The sequence below is a fragment of the Rhea pennata genome, chromosome 16 (assembly GCF_028389875.1).
Source record: "Rhea pennata isolate bPtePen1 chromosome 16, bPtePen1.pri, whole genome shotgun sequence".
Taxonomy (NCBI): Eukaryota; Metazoa; Chordata; class Aves; order Rheiformes; family Rheidae; genus Rhea; species Rhea pennata.
This window is the reverse complement of record NC_084678.1, coordinates 8,335,904-8,360,140: the sequence shown is the minus strand read 5'-3', so window position 1 is coordinate 8,360,140 and position 24,237 is coordinate 8,335,904. Positions and strand designations below refer to the sequence as shown.

The following is a 24,237-nucleotide window of genomic DNA, read 5'->3' as shown; positions in this document are numbered from 1 at the left end:
TTTTGACTAAAACAGGAAAATCCTTCTGAGATGGTTTTCTTCTTACAGGTTCAATGCAAGTGATGAATAAAACAAGGCGGATCATGGAACATGGAGGTGCTCACTTCATCAATGCCTTTGTGACAACACCCATGTGCTGCCCATCTCGCTCCTCTATTCTTACGGGGAAGTACGTCCACAACCACAACACTTACACTAACAATGAGAACTGTTCTTCTCCATCCTGGCAGGCTCAGCATGAAATACGTACGTTTGCTGTGTACCTCAACAACACAGGATACAGGACAGGTAAGATCAATGTTGGCTCTATCTGAAAGCTGCCTTAGTACAGAGGTTGTTGTTTATAACTTTTAAATTTGTTCTTGTAAAGGACTGCAGCAGTGCAGAATGCCAGAGCTTCAGCTGTGCTTGTAGGTTTAACTTCATTTTATTTTTACTTTTAGAGGGGAAAAAAAAGACTTTTTTCAAGGCTGGGAAGGTTGAAATAATGTATGTGCTCTAGGAACAGAATATTTTGTAGTACAATTGAACCCAAGATACAGCACACACAAAATATGCCCAGCAATTATCTGAAGTGAGTAGAATGGACAAGAAAGAAAATATGTAAAGGAATTAATTACTTTATTTTTTTGTAAAAAAAGATATATTAATCCAATTAAGAATACAAGAGGAAGGTCTGCTCCTTGTCCTGTGCTTTGGGGCAGAGCTGTCAACTGGATCGGTTTCTCGAGAGAGTCCGTTCCTAGAGAGGTGTTTAAGATAAATCACAACTGAGGAGTAATCTGCATGATCAGATGCACTCCTGAGAAACAAATAATCCTCTTAGTGTGCAATTCTCCTTTAGGAAAAAAGGTCCTGTGAAAAGAATTTCAGAAAATATAGAACATTTGTTTCATGCCTATTTTCTTCTTGTGTTCTCCAGAAGTAAGATACAGGACCTTGCCCATTACAGGGTGTTTTCGTCACTTTGCTGTTGACACCTTTTGTCATGTTGAGAAACAGGCATAAACCTGAATCTGTTAATGTTATTTATAATATATACAGGATAGTATTATAATTGTTATTTGTAGTATATGTTTGTGCTTTGCATTTATAGTATGGGATGCTTGATCTTGGGGAGGCTTCTAGAAACTAGTATACATCTTAAATAGTATTTTTAACTACTGTTTTTTCTTTTTCATCATTCATTCACATGAGCTTTACATGTCATCACAACAAAAGCTTGCTCTTAAATAGGTAATTTCCTTGTTTTGTTTTTCTAAAATAACAACTTGAATCAATCTGGAAAGGAATAAACTAAGGAAAGTGCACATACCTAATTAATTAGTTGCTGTTTCCCACCATTTATCATTCCTGATGTTAGTACCAGTGATCTTAAAAATATCGCACAAGGTTAATGTTTTATTCTTTATTGAGTATTTGTTTTGTGTTTACTGATGTTAGTCTACTGTAATAATTGTTATATTTACTGATTATATTTTGAGCACCTGCAAGTTCCATTAACTTCTACAGCTATTGCAGTTGTCCTGGAGTTCATATGTCTTATATTTTTTTTACATTAACTTAGTTAACTTACATTAACTTAGGCCAAAGATCTTAGTGACTCTCTATTGTATTTTTAGTCTACCAGTGTCAATTTGCAAACTAAAGGTACTGGAACACATAGAAATAGTGCTTTTACAAGTACAAAGTGAGTTTCTAATCTTCAGGTGTAAATGAGATCCTCATGAAGTTAAACATATATTATTATACAAATTTTAATGAAACCTGCCATTATTGGAGACTTCTGTTCATTTCTGATCTCTGATTAAAGTCTAGAGTTTTTTGATATGAAAGAACAGTCAGCAGTATGGTGTGTTTTAACTATTTTTTTCCAACGATCTGATCAGAATTACCTGCTTTAGAAACAGCAGGAAATTGTACTTCAGATGCTTTGTTCACTCAGTTTCTCAGTTTTCAAAAGTAATCTGCTAAGGAGAGTATTTTGGATGTTACAGATACCATTTGTCCAGGATGGGAATGTCCTTGAACAATATTGCAGTGAACAAAAGAAGATCAAAAAGCATAGAGAGTTCATTTGTAGATTTTTTTTTTTTTTTTGAGGTCCACAGTGATATTGGTTTGCCTTGCAAAAACATATAATTTAGCCTCTTGCTTTCTTTTTTTAAGAAAAGACAAAGCCTTTTCAGGCTTGCTTTGATATACCAGTCTGGAGCGTGGAAGCTGCTGTTTTGGGAGGGAGATGGGATTGGGCTTTTAAATTCATTACCCAGGCTTTCTCCCTGTATTTATCTCTTCTCTTTTCACTCTCCTTTAAACATGAAGGAAGAAGTTCTACTATCCTACTTCACCTTCCCTCAGTTTCTCTTTCCTGCCCCTTGTTTCACATCTCCTTGCCTGTATCTCTGCTTACTGAGCTCCCTATGTTTTGCTGCTGCTGCAGAGAGGATTCTGCTGTGACCACTCTTCCTCCATTGCAGTATTTCTCCTGTGGCAGTGTCGTTTATGGCTTTGATTTGTACAGACCTGTCCAGTTGCCAGATCTGTGCTGCTGCTGCTGACACCTTTGGGAAAGGTGCCGATGGGGTGCATGCGGGAGGGGTCAGCGTGCTGCAGGCTTCTCCTGCACAGTTTTTTGAAAATAAAAGATGTGAGAGGAGATGGAAGAGATACGACTTTACTATAATTGTTTCCTAGTTTCAATGTTGATTGTCACTTTTGTATTTTTTCACCTTCTGTATTTTAAAATGTTTGATCTACCTTGTGCTAGGCACTGGACTTGGCAAAATAGAGGTGAAAGTAAGAGATTGAGCTCAAGGGAAGTTCTGTCACTGATTTCCAAGAGCCAGGATGTCAGCCATCATGCAGAAGGCTCCCTGTCACTTTATGGCTCAATTAAAATAAATATCATGACAGTGCAAAGTCTGGCTTTTCCTTCTACCATTAAAGCCATTAAGACTGTGCGTGTTACAGGTGCATCTTCCTCAGCATTAAGCTGTCTCTCTGCTAAAAGTTCCAGTGTTGTGAACAACGGCTAAAAGGCTGTGTTCTCTTTGCCTAGGCTGTGTATGTAGACATCAAGTTCCTGATCTCAGTGTGTTGAAAAATCAGTCCTATTTTGAAGAGTGTCTCACGTCGATGTCCTATTACGCATTGTGGGAAATTATGCAAGAAGGACAACCTACGTAAACATACCAAGTCAACTGATGAATTAATCATTCGAAAAGTCCATTTAAGCAACATCTGAATCATCAGTAACTTAAAATAGGGGGTACTAATACTTTGACGTGGAACAGGAGATGATTAGAATGTAAGAGAAACAAAGACATCCTGTGACAAGCATTTCTGAATGTCAGAGAATTTCTCTGCCAAGGGTTCCTGTGTAAACATTTACAGAAAGAATGCACTGTTTTCTGCGAATATACACATCTCTTTCCATGAGACAGCTTTTAAAGTGCACAATGCATTGTTGCATGCTTGTGTCCTGCAACAACAAATGCTGAGATGTTTTATTGAAACACAAATTTAAACTTTCCCGTAGATGTTACTTAATAAGAAAAGCTTCTCTTCTTCATTTGCCTGGCTGTCTGAATGACTGGGTCTTAAAACTGGGAATTGATGCCAGAATATTTTGTCAGCCTTATCTACAGTCAGGAAATGAAAAGACATGTTTATCTTATTAAATTCAACAGAATTAGAGATGGTGGGCCAAATTCAGCCTGGCAGAAGGAAGCACTTGCTTCAGTGAATCTTCTGTGAGAGTTCTGTTAATTTATATTAGGGCTTAACATGGCTCAGTATGCAGCAAATGCAATACAAGTTTTGGCCAACTTATCATTGTCATTGCTATAGAGCAGTACCCTACAGTATAGCTAACCTTATTCAGTTAAATGAACCTATTAACAAGGCAGAAGCTACTTGTTGTGTACTTGAATTATACAACAAAATTAATAAATGCCATTGTGCACCATTCATATATTTTGAACTTAGAAAAAAGTCATTATGGGAGGTCTGTCTCTGCCATTATAAGAAGATTTCCTGGGAATAAAAGTAATAATCATACTTAGCACTTTCACAGGGCTTTACAATAATTAACTAATGAATTTATTAAAATTCAGTGACAATCTTTCATTTCCTCCTGTTAATATTAGACTAAGAAGATACAGTGGCTGACTGCATTCAAATAATTGTTTTTCCACTTCACTGTCTAAGCCTTTGACATTTTAAAGTGATTTTAGCATTAAATTGTAAGAAAGAGGGGAAAAAGGCTATTGGTAAATGTTTATTAAGGGAGGAATGATTCTGAAAAATATGTGACCAAATTTTAATGTCCAGATATATGCCAGTAGAAAAATCTCAGATTATCAGTTTCTTGCTGCAGATTTTGTTTTTCACTATGGTTGCTGGTTGCTACTTTTGTTGGAGAAATGTTTAAAGACTTAGCTGAAGTTGATCTTGGTGTGTAATTGTGTGGCAGGGGACAACTAGTGACCCAAAGAGTCAAAGGAGGGCTAGAAGTGGAGATAGAATAATGAGATACTGTCTGCAAAGTCACATGCAGGTGAACAGCAAGGTTAGGAAGAGAAACAACTCCATTCACACTCCAGTTGTTCATACTCCCATGCACTAGCCATTATATACTTGCTAATTAAAATCTGCAAGATAGCCCATAATCCAATAAAACTTCCCTAAGAGTCTTGAGATGAATGCTTCCACAACTGTAGAAATAAGCCACATCTGTGGCACCTTTCCTTGCAGCCATATTTTCTTTGACTCTCACCCTCTCTTACTTTTTCCCCTAAGTCTATCTGTTTTCAATATAAAAAGTAGACTGTGAAGAAAACCTCATCTTTTTCTTCCCCACATAAAGTACTCTCCTGATAGGATGCCACCTCTAGCATTTAAAGTATAATGGTTTTGTCATACTGATTGGCATCATAATGAAATGATACGTATCATTTCAAGCAAGAGCAATTCATAGCCTGTTATTTCTTCAGAAATAGGATTATTGTCTCATATTCAAAATGACTAAAAGCTAAATAGAATATTTGCACGTTTGCTTTTCTGGAATGACAATCCTTTTGCAGAAATGTTTCAAAATGATGAAAGCAATGTAATTTAAGAATCTACTGTGTATACTTTTCCTAAGCTGGTCTTTCCTGTTATGCTCAAAGGTGTGAAAGATGTAGGTGGCCCACATGATTATATGCTTATGCTGTACATCATTCATACAAAATTTGGTGGGCAATGGACAATCTTAGTGATACAGAAGTTCAGAGAAACAATAAATTGTATCATCTTTATTAAAGTGAATAACAGAACAGCAATGACTCAAAGCCTGGCTAATGCCTTCAGGACAGAGCTTGCAGACAGAACCTTGTGGCATTTCTGTCGCATTGGCCCATCCTTGTGCATTTCTGTGCACGCTAGGGGCACGAGGGAGCCTGAGACTTGTGCCTCCCCGGCTGAGTCACAGGTAATAGCGCTTCCCAACCATAATACATATGTATTATGGAGATATTCAAAAACCATTTGGATAGGGTCCTGGGCCACATACTCTAGCTGACCCTGCTTGAGCAGAGAGTTGGACTAGATGACATCTAAAGGTCTCTTCCAACCTCAACCATTCTGTGGTTTTGTGGGAGATGCACAAATATTTTGGGGATGGATGCATTTAAGTATAAGAAACCAGTGCATATAAACAACCTGGGTATCAAATTTATTGATTTTTTAAGTAAAAGGCAAATGTATAGAAAATAAAGTGCTGTAGAGCCTAGATTTCTTTTCTTTCACTGAATATTTTATTGAAAGAAATTTTGTGGTTGGATTGAACTGGGGTTGTAATTTTCTCTCAGTTGGATTCAGTAAAGGTTTATTGTTTTTATTTATGAATTAATGCTTTTACTAGTGTTTCTCCCAAGTTTATTGCTCAGTGGAAGAAAACAGGCTTTGTTAAATATGGCAAATGCTTCCTGCACAGCATTATCTCGGAATCTCCCTGGAACTTAGCAATCAGGCATTTTCTTCAAATCCTATGGACAAAATGAATCCGTATGAAATTCTTTCGGAGTTGACAAAATAGCATGGTGCAGACTTTGGTATTTTAATAAAGGTTCAGTATTAAGCTGGATAAGCTCTTGCTTGGGCTGTTTGTTATTAAGAAAGGCCTGCCAATGCACTGTTGAGAAGGTTTTTGTGTTTTATGTGTGGAGGAGTAAATGTTACATATAAAGAGTGGAGAATAAATCTAAAGGTTAGAATTTTTCTGTGAACATCAATGTATGAAAGGAGGCAGTGATACTCATGGTGAATGTTTAATGAAATGTCTTGCTGCTGTGGTAGTTTTGATGTTGGGAAGCGTTCTGGGAAAAATCTGAATGGTCAGGGCTGGCGACCAAGGACTGAGCAGACTGAGGAGTGACAGTGAGAGGTGGTGTAGAGCAGGGCTCTGAAGCATGTAGCTAGCATTGCTGCTCTCTCTTGTACTGCCCAGGCTAGGAGGCAATGCTGTTATACTCCAAGCCATCTCCTATGAAATGTAATACAGAGTCATGGTATGAAGGTTTGCTTTTTAATTTTTTTCATTAGCTTTCAGAGTATAAGAGCTTTTCTGAAAAGATATTTATGCCTTGCAATTCTAGTTCTGCTAAATTTCCATATGCTGTACTGTAGGCATTAATGAAAGGGGAGTTTTGCCAAGTGACTCCATGGGGAGTTTATTCACCTGAGAAAGGTGGGCAACACTTGGCTCATTTTCAGTGTTCTTCAATCTGATTCCTTGTTGACCATTTCAAGAATTGGCTTCATCTGCTCTCCTTCAGCTAATCCCCAGTTCATTAAGTAGATTTTTGCACTGATCCTTGGCCACAGCTAAGGAATGTGCAATGCAAACTTAGGAAGAAGAGCAAAGGTGTCATAAAAATTACTTTCTTCTGCTAGATATCAGACTAGTCCTGTGGCATAACAAGAAAGCCTGCAGGCTGTTCTCATTGCACTGGCTATCAGTCACTGTAAAATTTGGCTCTTACAAGTAGTTTCATAAATCATAAGAATAATTTTTTTCCCCAGTTACAGAGAATAGTGGTGTGCGTAAGAATCTTTATTAAAACTCTTTCTCTAATGTCCCTGTTGAGGGGGGATGAGGGGGAGGACATGAGATCTTCAAGAGAAGTGCGTTATCTGTGTCCTATAGAATTGAGAAGAATTGGAGCATCATGTGCAATAGACCAAAATAAAATGTGTGTGTCTATACCTCTCTCCTTAGTCTAATTGATTAAGTGCTTCAATGAATTTCTCATTTCAAGGACTGCTCCAGACGTATGAAAGGAAAGAAATAGCAAAAAAGCACTCAGAGACCAATATACTTTAGCATCCTGAAATTGTTGGAAGTAAAGGGATCTGAAAACAAAATGTGGTCTAAGCTCCATTTTTCCTCCTTGAAAATATTCTAGCATTTTAGAACCCACTGTATATTTTAAGCAGCCCTTTAGAGTTAGTCCAGTTACTGAGATACTGATACTAATACTACATCGTTTAATCTTTGCAGCCATGTCCTGTTGTCACTAAAGGTGTCAACTGGAACAATTCTATCCAGGTGACTTCATCACTCAAGATTACTGTTTTCTGAAGCTCTGGTCAGTTATTTTGGTACATAATGAGAACCGATGCCTCTTAGAAAAAAATTTTCCTCTGGGACCAAATTTGAAAATAAATTACAGGTTTTTCTCTCTGCTCTCCTACATTTATACTGCCATAAATCCATTAACTTGACTGGGGTTGATTCCATTATACATTGTCGGTTTAAGAATATATTTGGCCATGATGTGAATACAGAATCACAGAACTAAAATGACCTTTGGGCACACTGCTCATTAGAAGTGCACTTAGCCATGCTGAGAGTGCTTTCTCACCCTCTTTCCTCTGATTGTCTTTTAGAGGACAAAAAGTACTGGAAGAAATTTTTGCTGGATATACAGCAGAAATAAGATCAGAAGTGCTTTTCTTTTTCCCTGAACTGAAGAGTTGCTCAAATTTAGCTAATTGTTCAACTATGAGCTGAGAAAAATTAGTATCAGAGTAGCAAAAGATCTGAGAGGAGTAATCAAAACCCAATGAGTAACTTTTAAGATTGGCAACCCAAAACCTAAGCTGATACCTGAAAAGATGGCTGTTAAAATAAAAGAATTGTGAGAAAAAGTGTTTTAAGTACTATAATAAGGTGCTTAATGCACAACATTCATGCTTAAATATAAAGGGTTAAGAGTTTAAAACGTGAGTTTAACTTTACATTCATGATGGGAGGTTCAGTTTAATAGTGTGCTGATAAGGCGGAAGATGGATACAGTTAAGTAGCGTGGAGGGGATGAAGGGATGACCCTGGAAGGAGAGAGGTGTGGTGTAAGTTCTGAGCTTACTGTCTAGCAGTAACAAAGCTGAAATTTGCTTTTCTCGACTTCACTATTTATTAAGAGATCATGAATATTTACAAATATAGTCCTAAATGTAAAAATCCTAGAACCATATGAATTTGATTGAAGATGGGCCTATTAAGTCTAGTCTGTCATAGGATCACAGGATAATTCAGGTTCAGGAAGGACCTGGGGAGGTCTCCAGTCCAGCCTCCTGCCTGTCTCAGGGTCAGCTTCCAGGTCAGGCAACGTCGCTGAGGGCGTTACCCAGTCTGGTCCTGAAAACCTCTAAGGGTGGAGGCTTTCTGAGCAACCCGTTTCAGTGTTTGGCTGGCCTGTTATCTTTATGTCCGGTCTGAACTTCTCTTGGTTTAGTATATGCTGTTTGTTTTTTGCCTTCTCATCGTGCACCGCTGTGAGGAGCCTGACTCCATCTGCTCGATAATCTCCTCACAGGTATTGAAAGGGCTTTTTGACCCCCTCCCCCCCCCCAAAAGTCAGGGCAGCATTGCTCCTTGGAGTGTTTTTTGTTTGTTTTTTGTTTTTTAGTGCCTGACTTACCTTATGTGTCACGTGAGACTTCGCTTTCTCTACTTCCCAGTGGAATGGGATGTATCACTGTCAGGAAGTTACTACCAATATCCCTCTTGTACCTTCCTTTCTTAATTTCGTCCTCTTACCTTATTTAAAATGAACGCAAGTACTGTGACAGTATTGTTAAGCAAGCTGGTAGTGAAATGAGTAAGTGATCTTGACCAGTAATTAATGGAGCTGGGTTCAAACTGAAGAGTAACTATAAGCAGGATCAACGCTGAACTGCCAAATCAGTGAATGAAAGACTGAAATTCTGGGTCTAATTCTGATCTGTCAGTTTGATGCCAGTGAATCTCTGTTGACCTCCGCAGCATTCCTCCTGACTGCTTCAAGTGTGAGAGCACAAAAAGGTCTGTCAGGTGTAACGCAATGTTGGGCGGCCTATATGGAACAAAAGGGGTGGTGATCCCTAGCATCATCTTAGTGATCCATCCTGAGTTATCTTCTTAATTTCCAGTGTGAAGATACATAAATATCCTTCATGGATATATTTAATTTTCAAATGATATTTTTAGGGAGGTATTAAAAAAAGAATTACTATTTAAAGAAGAAAAAAAAAAACTTGCAGAGTCTGGTAAATGATATAGAGAGAACTAGCTTCCACTTCTCCAGTAAATGGAGCATCTTGAAACATTTTTGAGATGGAGAAGTCTGTTCATTTGATTCTGCTTTTGTGCAACATTTAACAATGTGCTAGATTAGTTTCTAAGCAATGAGCTTTGGACCTCATGTATCTGCAATTGCATTATTTTCAGAGCAGACCTTTCTATTAATTGGGAGCACAGGGCAAATTCTTGTGTGTTCGGTTTCTTTCCTTTCAGGAAGTGTTTTTAAAAAAACAAAACAAAAGAAAATCTCTTGTAAAAATTCTAGTCTGTACCAAAGAATTTTCCAGGTGCTTATCACTGGGGTGAGACTTAGAGAAAAGAACTTCGTAAGGTTATGAACTCCAGCGGAAATAGTTACAGTGTACAAAGGGCTCAATTCTTGTATATCCTGTTTCATGTAGTCTTAGGAGAGACTGCTTTGTGTAGCATTTAAAGCAAAAGAAAACCACATTCCTACTGCATTTATTGAAAACAGCCATGTGGATGGTTTTTAATCATCTGCTCATAGCCTGGGTAGAGAAACAAGGCTGAGCATCTCAAACAGCAGTCTCCAAGAGTGTTTGTTAATGAAATCTTGGAGCGGTTTGGAATTGGATGTACTGAAGGCATGTGTACTCCAGCGAGCAGCTGTCTCTGGTGGTGAACTAATCTGATGAGGTGGAAAATTGTGTTAGAGAATATCTTTACTATCCAAAATCAAAATTTTTCACCAGCATCAAGAGAGCTTTATTGTAACCCAATATTTTGTATTACTGAGGAGGGATGTTTAGAAGTTTTTAAATAATGAGCCTTTCTAGGGCTGAGAAGGAGAAAGGACAGGGAAAAGGAAAATATGTTAAATGGAAGATTGGAAACAGCCGAGAAAATTATTTAAAGCACTTTGACATCCATGAAAGATTATAAAGACATCCTGAATGTACAATAAGGGGTATGTAAAAGGTGCTGGAAGGAACTTTCGCCAGACTTCCCTTTAATGCCTCTGCAGAATAACAAAGAAGTAATTCTTTACAGAATGCCTCTGCCCTGAGTTCTTCAGCTGGCTCAGCCAAGGGTTTTAGGAACTGAGTGGTAAACTGGAAGCTCGCTTTCATGAACAGGGTGGACAAAAATGCCAGATATTTCTCTGTTTTATATATTGATAAGAGACAGAAGGCTTTGGAATGGGTCGTGCATATCTGCTGTAGGTGGTGATCAATGTTTCAGTCCATTATTTACCAGACCAAGAAAAAATATGGGCATGTGTTTTGTTTAGTTGCCACAATTTCTGTGGATTCCCTTTCACTCTTTAAAAATTATAAGTTGTTCATAGAAGAAAGTCATTTGTACAAGCTCCTGCCTGAGTAATGAGATAGGGTTTTTTCTTCTTTCTTCTGCAATTGAGTAGATTTTGATTTGTTCATTGCTGCTAATTTACTTGATTAAAGAATGCATCAAGGGTTAGAGTTTAGGACAGGGAAACAGAAATTCCTTTCTGCAGCCTGCTTATCAGTTACTTACCTTTTTGTAAGTGACTCATCTATAAAATAGCACAGCACCTTGCCTACTTTTGCAAAATTGTTCAAAAGCACAGTGTAATTTCAAATAATTTATTAATTAACTTTCTCCCAATAAATCCGGCCTTCTCAGCTTCTGTGATATGGATCCTAATTCTATGAACACTTCCATCTCTTTCAAACGCTTAGAAAGACGTCAAACATTCACTCAGTTTCTCTTGGCTCAGCTAACACATGCTAATTGAATAGACTGCAATTTTGTTCAGAAGGATGATTCAAAATGTGTTTTTGAATTCTACGTAAGCACTTTGAGTTGGACGTTATGGACATTCAGTGCACAATATACCTACTCCCTGTAAAATTATTCCATTCCATTATACCACTCCATTATATTATTATGCTACTAATGCCATGCTTCCTATTTTTGTAAAAAAGGAAAAACATTATCAGTTAATGATATGGAGCTCTCTTACATACTGTTCTGTATCTCTGCTTCTTCCTTTGGGACAGATATTCAGCCTCCTAAAATAGACTTAGGTCCATTGACTTCAGTAAGACTGGCCCTTTTTACACTGGCTGAAAACCTGGTCTACTCTTTCTGCAGTATTGCTCCCTGTATATACAAAAGTACAAGGGGGTGCAGGATCAGACACTATAGGCTGCAAGCTTTTTTTAAAAAAAAAAAAAAAAAAAAAAAAAAAAAACTTAAGAACCTGGGAATTGCAAATTAAACACTCAAATCCCCTGCATTTTGAGATGAGCTTTAATCTAGGACTAATATCAGGAATCTCAGATCTTCTGTTGCCCTTACAGAAGCACAGATGTTCACTAATAGACTGTCAGTGTGAGTTGCTTCAGGCACTGTGTGCCTCTGAGTTAAAAATCTGTGTAATGTCAAGTGGAACAAGTGTAATGATCTTTGAGCTAGTCACTGTGGAAGTGACAGTGCTAACTTGCATTACCAGACCATTCCAGTTCTGAGCATGGAAATTTGGATGCTGAATCACTCTGCAGCCCCAAGAACAGAAGTTTACCTTTAAGCCTTAAGTAACTAGCTATAGGAATGGGATCTTCCAGTATGCTATATCCTGTAATTGCATAATGATGACTACATACGAACTAATACTGAAGTGTGAGTACTGTTAAAAAATTCAATTTTTTAACTGGACTGGTGTGAAAACATCACTGAGTACATCATATATCTTAGGGAATTTGTGTTTTTCCCATAGAATTGTAGTGCTTTGCATTTTTCTTAACTATTTTCTACGAAGTAATTTGTAATCTGTGCACTTACGGCTTAAAGGAGCACGGCCAGCCTGCTCTTCTGGGAGGATGGCTCAAATGCCGACCCCGTGTTCTGTAAGGATCCTTGTACTCTCCCTGCGCTTATTCTGCCAAATGGACTCCTGCTTCATTTCTTTTATGCAGCAAGTTTAAAATCTCATCATATTTATGGTTCTCATTTGTAAGCATTTCTCCCGAGCCAGCCTTCTTTTACTGGCTTCACTGCTTCTGCCAGATACTAGGTGGAGTTGGCTTAAGTGGGTGTAACAAAATGAAAAGTGTAGCTAAATTTGGTGATTCGGGATAGGGTGAGATAATGTGGCAATTGGTGCTATTTTAAACATTTTCTGTTTTGTTTGTCTAGGTCTGAACGATCATGCACTACAGAAAATATAGTTATAATTGTGATCTAGTTCATCTACTATTTAGTCCAGTTGAAAATCAGAAGAATTGCATTATAGAGCTCTGAAATAAAGAAATAAAGGGAATTTAAAATCAAATTTTACAAGTTATTTCATAATTTGTCCCTTACCTTATATATATCTGAATGGAGAAAACAAAGCTCTGGTCGGAAGAGACAGAAATGAAAGAGGATTGTTAAATATGGTATCTCTGAGGTAGTTATGCCGCACCTTCTTACTGTATAAACACTTCTGCTTTCTCTACTTCCAGCTTTCTTTGGAAAGTATCTTAATGAATACAATGGTTCCTATGTCCCTCCTGGTTGGAAAGAATGGGTTGGATTGCTTAAAAACTCCCGATTTTACAACTACACACTCTGTAGAAATGGAGTGAAGGAGAAGCATGGATTTGACTACTCCAGGGTAGGTCCTACTGATTTATTTCTTTAATATTTGTATATAGCTGCAAGAAAGCTGCAAACACTTTATGGTTTTAGTCTGACAAAAGAATTCTTTTTATACTTGAAAACTGCTTCCTGTAATGTCAGCTACAGCCCAACAGGCATCATGTCTGGACTTTCTGTTATCTTCTATTGCTGAAGAGGCATGTTACTGAAAACATTTTTAGCAGCAGTGGGAATATAAACAAAACATTCTGAGACTGTAAATATATATTATGAGCTGAAGACATGAAAATGAATTTAAGTGCTGGGTGATGACTATTTCTGTGCTTGGTACTTTAATTTTTGTGTGCCAAGTCTGATTGTCATCTAGTCCCCTAGTACAGAACTGATTTCAGTGGAGCTACACAAGCGTAAATGAGATTAGAATCCAGTTCCCTCCAGCTAGACCCGTCTTTTTGTGTTAATCTAAGGAACTTGTTTCACAGCCATAGTATGATGGAGAGTTCATAGGATCCTGGTATGTTCTGTGATAATTCTGACTTTGCTGTCTGAATGAGTGGAGAATTTAACTATTGAATATGTATTTGCACTTTTTGTTACAGGCAAATATGTTTCCTCAAATCCTTGAAAGGATGCTCTACTCTGCCAGACTTATAGAAAGCTTGATACTCATTGTCCGATGCAGTACTATTCTTTTTCCTCATCTAACGCACATTACGGCTCAAACAGTTAAAGTTTGCAGTCAGGCGTATGTTTATTTGAACCAAAACTGTGAACTTGCCAAAGTAACCAGCTTCTGTGATTTCCTAAAAGAGCCTGAACAGTCTGTGGAAGATGATTATAGATAAATTTATCAGTAAATTGCTATGGCTTATGTAGTGTATAACTTAAAAAGTTGACTCACTCTCTTGCAAATACACCTTACAGATGAGTATTATACTTAACAGAAATTCAGTTTCCTTTCTGCTTACCGAGCACAAATCCTTCCTCTGTATTTTTCCTTTATGAGCAATGTGTTCACAGTCACTTTTTTTCTTTATCAGACTGATATTTGTGTGATTTACCCTTCCCCCACCTCTTTTGATTTTTTTTAATTTAATGTGCTTTGTGTTGAAAGATGAAACTTAACAGGCTTCTAAGGTTTCATTTTCTGTTACCAGCTGCAAAGGCGAAGGGGCAACTGATGAACAGAATTATTTCTCTTTTATTTCCCTTCTGATCTATGAAAAATGAGAAAGTTAATCTTTACAGTCATGCTACCAAAAATGTTTTGATGGAAATCAATCTTAAATGAAACAGTGTCAGGCAAGTGATTTCACAGGGCAGTTGTCCCCATTGTAACGAAGGGTCAACAGGGAGCTTGAAGTTCAGATGTCGTCAGTTCTATTTTGTATACTTAGTACTTGAAAATATTTAGATTTTCCTTTAGTTCAGTTTTTCTTACTGAATTTGATAATAAAAAAACTTGATAAAGATATAAACATTTTGATAATAGTCATATTCTTGCATAATACAGTACCATAATAAGCAGATGATAGTATGCAGAGCAACAGCACATCTTAATGTTAATATTGGAGTTCAAATGAACAAACAGAATCTGAAATACAGGACTGAGTATCTTTCCTTCCTGACATTTTTGTTTCTTGTCTTTTGGAAACTTAATTTTCCAACAAGGAACAAAAGAAATGAGGTTTCTTCAGTGAGATTACTTCTTGACCCTTTCTACTTGACATAATTAATATGTTAATTCATGTGCCAGTGGAAAACTAGAAAAGCCCATTACTAATTCTGTCATTCTGTCCTCCAACACGACTACTAAGCGTTATCCTCTGAAAATCAAAACTTTGCAAATCATTTCAGATTTTCTAGCCAGAAGTACTCTACTCACTTTTTTTTTTCTTTTTCTATCAATTGAATTTTCAGTTTCATATGCATTAACACAGTCAACTGCAACTGCACAATCTGGAGCCTTAAAAAAGGAGATCAGTTAGAGGAAATATTTCTGTTCAGTTTTTTGGCTTGGTGAATACATGGTTTTACAACATTTAATTTGAATCATGTTTTGACCAGGTTGAATATCTTCATCCGTAAAATGGAATTTGAAAACTCTGCTTTCTTAATGGCTAAACCAAAGATGAGTGACGTTCTTAAAAAAAATAAAAATAAAATAACAACTTACTGGTCAGGTTTTTTCAATTAAAATAAAATGATAATGTCAGTGCATTTTTGAGAGTGCTCCAGTATTCTCAGCTAGAGGTATCATTTCAGTTATTGTGTGGACATTCAGAAGTCATTTCTTCTTGGTTTTAATTTATTGTACATCCTCCTGTCCCCTGCAGATCACTAGGATTAGAAGTCCTTCAGTTAACCTTGATGGAATTATGTCTATTTACACCTGCTTTCCTGACTGCAAATATTGTATCAGTAATGATCGTAATCGTGGCAGTCGCGTAACAGACATGTCTCATGTACAGGCCAATATATGAAAATACAAATGGATGCTGGCAGCCTGGTTCTGGGATACACAGGAAATAATTTAGGAGAAACAAGGGGAATACAGTCAATGAAAAGGTTTCCTTTGACTAATAACAGCTGACTTCTCAGGCCAAGGACACTGGCAGTGGTCAAGAGGAGAAAGTGTCTGAATCATGGACAGAAAGTGGTACTTACAGGGAGATGCTATCCAGTGTGTACCACACTTTGTACTTGCTCACTTGACCGGAGCCAGCCATTGTATCTGATTTTACATTCAGCTATGACATGACAGTTTTATTTTTGTTTTTAAAGAACAGCTTTGCAATGTTGCGTGTCCCATCCTACTCTTGTCTGAGGAGTATTTATGTGCAGTAGTTCCCATAATATAGCCCAAGAAAAAGAAGGTTGCGTATCATTAAAAAATATTCTCTTTAATCTATTTAGCTCTAGGAGATAGCAGATGTACGTGATACTTTTTAGAAAGTATAAAGATAGACAGTCCACATCTTCCAAAGGGAGTTTTCTGAATTCCCAGTAATTTACTTTATAGACATACATCTCTATCAGGCTGTCACTGTGTCTGTAAAATGAATGAAATTTTTGGTCCAGCTAGTCGAGCGTCTTTTAGTTTTAGTGACTGATGCTTCAGAGAGATATTAAGAAAAATGAATACCAACCCATTTGAATTTTCAAAGCACTTTTATAAGGTAAGGAGGGACTACATGCCTTGAAAAATTAACCACCAGAAAGCAGAGAAATTGGCCTGTAATTTTCAATTCTTTATTAATTATATATTTAGCATTGTGATCTCCATAATTTAATTTTGCGTTCTGTGAATAAAGCTTTCTAGCTGATCTTCTTTAGTGTCATTTATTTCTGAGGTGAAACTGTTGCTTTTTGTATTTTTAGTCAGTGAAGAGAGGTTGATTTCATTTAAGATTTTGAAGTTTTAACATCTTAATTTTATTCCCTCCTCCTTTCTTTCTGAGCTAAGTAGCTTCCTTTTGCCTGTTTCTTGTGATACCTTGGACTTCCCTTGCCACCTCACTCCCCAACTTGTGATTATTGTTAAAGTATCTCATTAAATTTTTCCTTCCACTTCCAGGATTATCTAACTGATCTGATCACCAATGACAGTATTACCTTCTTCAGAATCTCAAAGAAGATGTACCCTCACAGGCCTGTATTGATGGTTATAAGCCATGCTGCTCCTCATGGTCCTGAAGATTCAGCCCCTCAGTATTCACATCTCTTTCCTAATGCCTCACAACACATGTAAGGAAAAAGAAAACCCTTGTATTTCCAGGTTCAGGAGTTTAAAAGTACTGTGTACCTCTGGGCGAAAAAAAATGTTTGCCTTACAATACTCTTGGCATAAATTTGAAGATTTTTTTATACTTCAAAACAGTACAAGTATCTTGAGAATGGCTACCACATCTAGAACTCAAAATTGTAGCTCACTGAGATAAACAGAAAGGTTCACGTTGAACTCTTTGGGCATCGTGACAAACTATTTGGGAAGTAAACTTGTTTTATTTTGAGCAGGGGAATCGAAATCTGGTTCTAGGATTGTAATCTTTTCAGGGGAAGAAACTGTATCTTCCTATCCATTTGCACAAACTATGTTAGTTTATGGGTATTACTAAAAATCTCATAGTGTGCAAAAGCTATTATTCCTATTTTATATATGGAAAGAGGAATTAGAGGCCTGCAGTGTCAAATTAGATGGTTCAGCTATTTCTGAATGAGTTGGCGTGTCTCTACATGGCACCTGACACAGTCTTCAAAACAGCTTAGGTGCCAGAAGCACTGCAGCCTGGTTACCCAGTTAATGAGTTAGCTCCAGTGCAACACTGTGATGAGATGGTTCTTGTTTATAGTCACAGAGCCTGCTTATAGTCATAACTCCGTAGTGCTCCACTGTGTAGCTCAGACACCTCCTCACATGCTGCTCATGTGAATGATTCTCCCAAATTGTGTTCTAGCCAAACTGAAAACGTTCCAAGATTTTTCTGATTACTGGCTTTGTGCCTTCACTGATGTTCAACATTTGTAATTTTCTTTCTACATGCACGTTTTTTTCTCCAAGGGGCATTGCGTTTTACTTTGGTTTGTGAAGGAACTGGGATTTGATTGAAATAATGATCAGTTGGTAGCCAAGGCTTGCTCAGGACTATATCTAAAGTCTAGTGAAATCTGTTTGAACTTTTTCACTCAATTTAAAATAAACTCTGAGAGAAAATTTTTCCTTTGTTCTATTGTTTAAGTATTACAGAATTCAGAGTTATATATTTCATTATTTTGTGCTGTGCTATGAAAGAGAGTGTATATCCCAGATTTGCAGCAATACAGTATTTCATATTTCTTTGCCATCTCAGGGTCATATTTTTTCTTTGAAATGAAAATTACAAAAGTACTAAATGAGTAATTTCTGCCATTGCTAGTACCCAGCATTGACTTCAGTCCTATTAGAAATGCTTTTGGAAGGCATTCTTATCTGAGAGATGATAGTCATTTATCAAACAGCATTCTGTTGCAATTTAATTATGGCAGTCTGATGAATAGGAGTGGAAGGAGTTGAGGAAGGACAGCAATGAAAAATAAAAACTGCATCTGTATTCCTTTTGCTTTCCTGCAAACTGTGTTTATCTATCTGATTATAAAATAGTTGCCCAAAAATTTTTATTTGCAGGGCCCTTTATTAGGATGATTATACAGGAAGTATCATGTTGCAGAAATAAGTTTTCTTATTAGTACTTCTTATTACTACTATTACTACTACTATAAATTGTCATAGTAGGTTATGGAATTGTATTATTCTTTTAGATATGAATATAAAGTAGAGAATTTTATGTATGTATCTTGAGCAAAGAAACAGCCAGTCTTAAATGATTTCAGATATTTTTCCACACCACTATGTAAAAATAATCTATAAGTATTTTCCTTGGCCTAGTTTTAAGATTGAAACTAAAAATGCAGGAAGTGCATCATTCCCTCACTATATATGCAACTTAGTCCTCTGGTTTCCATGTTTCCCCCTGCTCCCACATTCTAGGGAATCCCTCTGTGACAGATAAGTCTGTCACGGATAATGAGGTGTAGCTAGTTCTCGCTGTTTCACTACCTTGCGGATGCGGGTAGGGCGCGATGAGAAGTACAGGAGTAGAGCGCTTCTGTGCTCGCAGATCGCCCCGAAGCTGTGACTGAACAGGCTTTGCCAAGTGCCAGAACCGGGAGGCAATACAGCATGTAGCATATTTTTGTATCTTTTCCTGCAGGAGCACTGGTAAAGTGGATGTGTTAATGCATATGTTCTATCCATGGTGCAAAATGAAGGTGTGACTGTAATGCTCATGCTGGTTGACACACTACTTTGCAGTCTTTTTTTTTTCTTTCTTTTTTTTTTTTTTTCCCTAAATTATCCTCATCAGCATAGCAAATCCCTGGGCTACATGATCAATTTTCCTTCTTTATGGCATATATTGAGAGCTGAAGAGGATGCAACAGTTCGGCATCACAAATACCACAAATACTATTTCTGAGGAGGGTACATTTTACCACCCTTCTTTTCCAAGGTCAAATGCAATCAGGCTAGCACTTGACTTTTGAGTACTCTTGATGAGGCCATCTTACTCAACTTCTAGGAATGTTATATTTTGTGTGTTTTGCCCATAAGACAGACAAATCTGTTAAGTGTAAGAGGGTTACATTTGTAGTAATCAAAGGAAATCATGGGGTTTGGTTGGATTAAACAGCGGGAGGTTTCAAATCAGCCAGGAAATCACAAAGTAAGCTGAAAAGGAGTTTGCCAAGCACTTTTTATTCATTCTGGGGATCACATAGCAACAGTTTCCATAACTGTCAGCATTTTCAAAGGAGCAATGTCATTATTTCATCCACCATAACATTCTGAAATTCAAGAGGCTGTTAACAATACACAGAGAATAAACACCAGCCCTGTCCTCCCTATATGAAGAATCCTCCATTTGCTGCCTATGCACATTTTTCAGATAGCATCCCACAAAGGCTTTCTGCATAAAATATTTCATTGTCAATTTATTAATTTCGTGTTTATATTAAAGCTTTTAAGACTACCTGCCATATTCAAAGATACATTAGATGCACTTCAAGGAGAGGATTCAATTTATGTTACTGTTGTTTATCTTGATAACTTTGCTGCTCTCTTACCTATGTAAAAACAACAGTAGATACTTTTCAAATAGGAACTGAATTTGTCAGGAAGTTTTGTGTTAGGAGGAAAAAATAATTGAATATCTGCTATTTTTTCCTGTGTTATTTTGTCACCCTCTTGGCTTGCACATTGATCTAATCCCTTTCAATGGAAAAGGAAGCCCTAACAAATTATTTAGAAAAAGTAATCTTTAATATTCTAGAATCTGCATGTGGTGTGTTTTGAGCCAAGATATGAAGAAATGGATAAAAATGGTTCTCAGTCTTGAGTAATAACAAACTTTTTAGGAATATTTATGGTAGGTAAAAGTAGTATTTGTTGTAAAGGTAAGATGTAAATTTAACTTTATAGCGAGCTGGTGAGTCAACATCATGATAATGATGTACCAAAATAAATCTTTTGTTTATATCCACCTGACCTAGAACAATATAAAAAGAGCAATCTTTGGAACTGCCAACAACATGAATTGATGGACAGTCAGCGATGTTTGTCCTCATCACTTTAATGATATTATAGGATCATGAGGACTTGAAGGGGCTGTGAGATTCCAGGAGGACATCAAATCCAGCTCTTGGGGTTTTGGCAGTGATTTTGATTGTCTTTCTTTAGTGTGAACTCATCAATTTGTAATTTGAGAGTTTATGATGATCACAAAAGAGTTGGTGGCTGGAAAGTATCTACAAAATACAGTCCTGTTTCCCCTCACCCCTGCTTTTCTTGGCAGGTCTTTAAAATCCGGCTTTGTATCCACTTCTGCTTGCCATGAGCTCACATGCAGTTTGATACTACCAGGTAGGGTACCTGTGCTCCTCTGGGTACACAAGTGCTAAAGTATTCAAGTGGCCAGTCATGCTGAATTCAGAAGAGATGTTACTTATCAGTAACTTTTCAGCAAGTTTGATAGTTGTTGTTAAACAGTCTGCACAATAATATTTTGTGCTAATGTGCACAGAACAAAAGCAAAGCAGTTACCTGAGTAGGAACTCAAAAGTTCATGCTCTTCATTCAAATAATACTTCCCAGTTGTGGTGTTAGGCTCCTGAGGCTGATCTCTTGGCCTTGAAATGTAGCCATGTTAGTCTGAACACTGCTAGAAGAATTTATGTCTACTCTTTCGATAGGTTTTATTCCCCACAGAGCTGTTTTCATTATCCCATCTTTCATATAGACCATGGAAGGATAATACTTTTCCAAACTGAATGTAATATTTTCCTGTACCTCAGAGAGTCAGTTCTGTAGCACTGATCAAATGGAAATTATTGATATACATTACTGTGGCTTTTCTTCTACACTGCTAAATTATTCTACTTTTGCATCTATTCCTTAGCACTCCTAGTTATAACTATGCTCCAAACCCAGACAAGCACTGGATAATGAGGTATACAGGTCCTATGAAACCTATACACATGGAGTTCACTAACATGCTGCAGAGAAAGCGCCTTCAAACACTCATGTCTGTGGATGACTCTATGGAGACGGTAAGATCAATAGTCACTGTTTTCTCAGGTCAACAGGTACTTTTTTCTTGAATTAAGCTACAAAATTCTTGTGCACTGTATGGATATATTGAGGGAGGAGGAGGGCTGCTTGAGTTTTTAAATAGCATGCCATCTTCTCGGAGGATATTGTCTCTCTATTCAAGATGTCAGGATCTTGATAGTCAGGATAGGCACTGTGAGTTGGGTGGTGTAAGCAACTGTTTTTTGCCACAGACCCACTATTGATTAAGAAGAGAGGGAACATCTGAAAAAATTGTACATCATAAATTTTAAAAATATATATTCTGATAGTAAAAAGTCATCCTGTAATCTATTGGAAATTAATAACTAACTTACACAATGATCCTGTAACATTGTGGCTTTCTGAGAGAACTCCTTTTTAAATAGTTATACACCAGTCCTAAGTGGAATAGCACTATGTTAAAACAGGTCCAAGATGTTAAATACAAAAAGTAGATATGTAGATAGAAGTTTTTTGAATTGTCTCCATTACGTAATGGTGAGATTACAGAAATCTCACAGTGCAGGTATCTTGAATAGAAATATCTGAACTAGCTAAAAGCTTCTGCAAAAAAAAGGGGGGGGATTTGTAAAGGATTTGTTTGCAGTTACAAGAAGTCAGCTTTAAAGATGTTGCAAAGTACTGCTTATCTGTTGGCATTCCTATTCAAAAATATGTGATATAAGGTAACACGTAAAATAAGTGGAGTCCTGTAAGGCACGGAGGAGATTATCTGAATGGCATTGCTTTAACTTGTTAGTAATGTCTTGCAATTGCTGATTCATGAAAGTATGAACTCTACTTCATATTAATGAACCTGATCAGGTGGATCAGATACCAGCATTAGGGGAGCTTTACTAGACTATTTTGATTTTTCTTTTTATTAAAATAGTTTCACTTTGGATGAGTTTATCATGCCTTTGTTTCTTATAGATTTGGTTTGGTTTTGTTTGTTTGTTTTTGACTGTAATCTCCAAGTTGGTCTGATCTTTTCCACTGAACTGTGTATGTCTAATAGTCTTTCAACACTAAAATAAAAGTTTATAATTTTTGCAGTACTGGAACAGATAATTTTAAATTTATATTGATGAAATTCTATCTGTATCAAAGAAGTTTCTTTTGATACAGGTCAGCATGATACCAGAACCATGCTTATATTTTTGTAGCACAGACTCCATAAGAATTAATAGACAAGAAATGATTGTTCAGTTGGGAAGGTCTGCTGTACTGTCTTGATGTTGCATGTACATTATGTGACAGAAATTGAATGGAGCTGTGCAAGTTAAAGTATCACATAAAAACTGATCTTTGGTGTTCAAGTCAGTACATTTCACATAAAGATTCCGATTTAAATCCCTAGAAGCAACCACAAGTATGGTTAAAGCTTCTCTTAATCCTCAGTATTTGTTCTCCAGCTAGTGAGAGTATGACTAAGTGATGTTTATTTGGGTGAAATTTTGCAAATATTCTGAATAATGGGGACTCATTTGTCTGAAGACAGGTTAGCTGAGTGGTGCTTAAATAAGCAAGAGATTTCAAATGCTTTCATTTTGTTAAAATTGCTTGCTACAGAAAAAAGATAAAGGTGGAAAGAAAATTTCAAAAGTGCTCATCGTCTAAAACTCACATCTATATTACCGTGTACATACAGTACTATTTGGATAACTCTGAGACAAAATACTGCACCCAAATTCTTTTCAAAATCTGGTGTCTTAATAGTTTACCTAAATACAGAAAATGGAGATTTGCCCTGTTATGTATAACGACAAATTTCAGTTGTAAATTTTTGTGTGTGTATGTGATTCCATGTCATTCAGAATAGTCCATCATAATAACTCAGTGGCATGCTGAAGTGTTGTTGTTTATGTGTAGATTATATATAGGCAGAAAATTGTATCCAATATTCTCTATATACAGTACCATGCAATGCAAAGAATGTCATGTTTTGTTTTGTTTTGTTTTGCTTTTTTTCAGATTTATAATATGTTGGTTGAAACAGGTGAACTGGACAATACCTATATAATATACACAGCTGACCATGGTTATCATATTGGGCAGTTTGGGCTAGTGAAAGGAAAGTCCATGCCATATGAGTTCGATATCAGAGTTCCTTTCTATGTCCGAGGTCCAAACGTGGAGGCTGGGTCCTTGTAAGTTCTTGGCTAGTGTGCATAAGTGTGTGTATGTTGTGACTAGAAAAATCCATTATATTCACATCTCAAATCATATTGCCTTGGCATCCAAGTGGTGGCACGAAGTTCTGCCCATTTTGACTGACCACCCACTCTTCTTTGGCAGCTAAGGAGGTCTACTCAGACAGCAGAATTAACAGCATGTGCTGCTCTGTAAGCAAGGTTGCCACTACCTTTTCTTTGCACCAGTGTGCAACCCAAGTCACTACACTCTTGTAGATGCAGTTTTAAAAGTCACTTGGAAATGTGTCTAATACAGGAAACACTGATTTGTTTCCTTTTGAAGAGTGCAAAAAAATACTCATTACTAATACATTTTTCCAGGTGAAACTACGTTGTATAATGCCTACTGGCACAGTAGATAATTATTATTGGACATTAATTAAATCATTTTCTGGCGTCACTTGTTTTAGCTTTTGAAGAAGAATGTACGTAATACTTAACATAGTATTATCCACAGAAGTTTCTCCTTGGTTCATCCTTTGCGATTATGTGGTTAAGGCCATTTGTCAGATACGCACTAGCGTGCAGAATATGACTGTTAATTAAAATGGTAGCTTTGATCAGCTAAGAAATTATGTAAATATACTTTCTAAGCAATTATTTCAATATCAAATATTTGCACTTAAGTAATGATTTTGGACAGTGCCATAATTTGCTGTCTTTAATTTATATCAGTGTTCGTG

General features: G+C 36.9%; 1 protein-coding gene across 3 annotated transcripts in view; it reads left to right on the top strand.

Moving 5' to 3' along the window:
- The window catches only part of SULF2 (sulfatase 2), a 159,332-nt gene that overhangs the window by 100,704 nt on the left and 34,391 nt on the right, over nt 1-24,237 (top strand). For all 3 annotated transcript variants that reach the window (XM_062589261.1, XM_062589260.1, XM_062589259.1), the window contains exons 4-8: nt 49-288; nt 13,060-13,211; nt 16,773-16,942; nt 21,187-21,337; nt 23,334-23,509. In XM_062589261.1, coding sequence (XP_062445245.1) covers nt 49-288; nt 13,060-13,211; nt 16,773-16,942; nt 21,187-21,337; nt 23,334-23,509 — 889 coding nt within the window. The remainder of the gene's footprint in view (nt 1-48; nt 289-13,059; nt 13,212-16,772; nt 16,943-21,186; nt 21,338-23,333; nt 23,510-24,237) is intronic.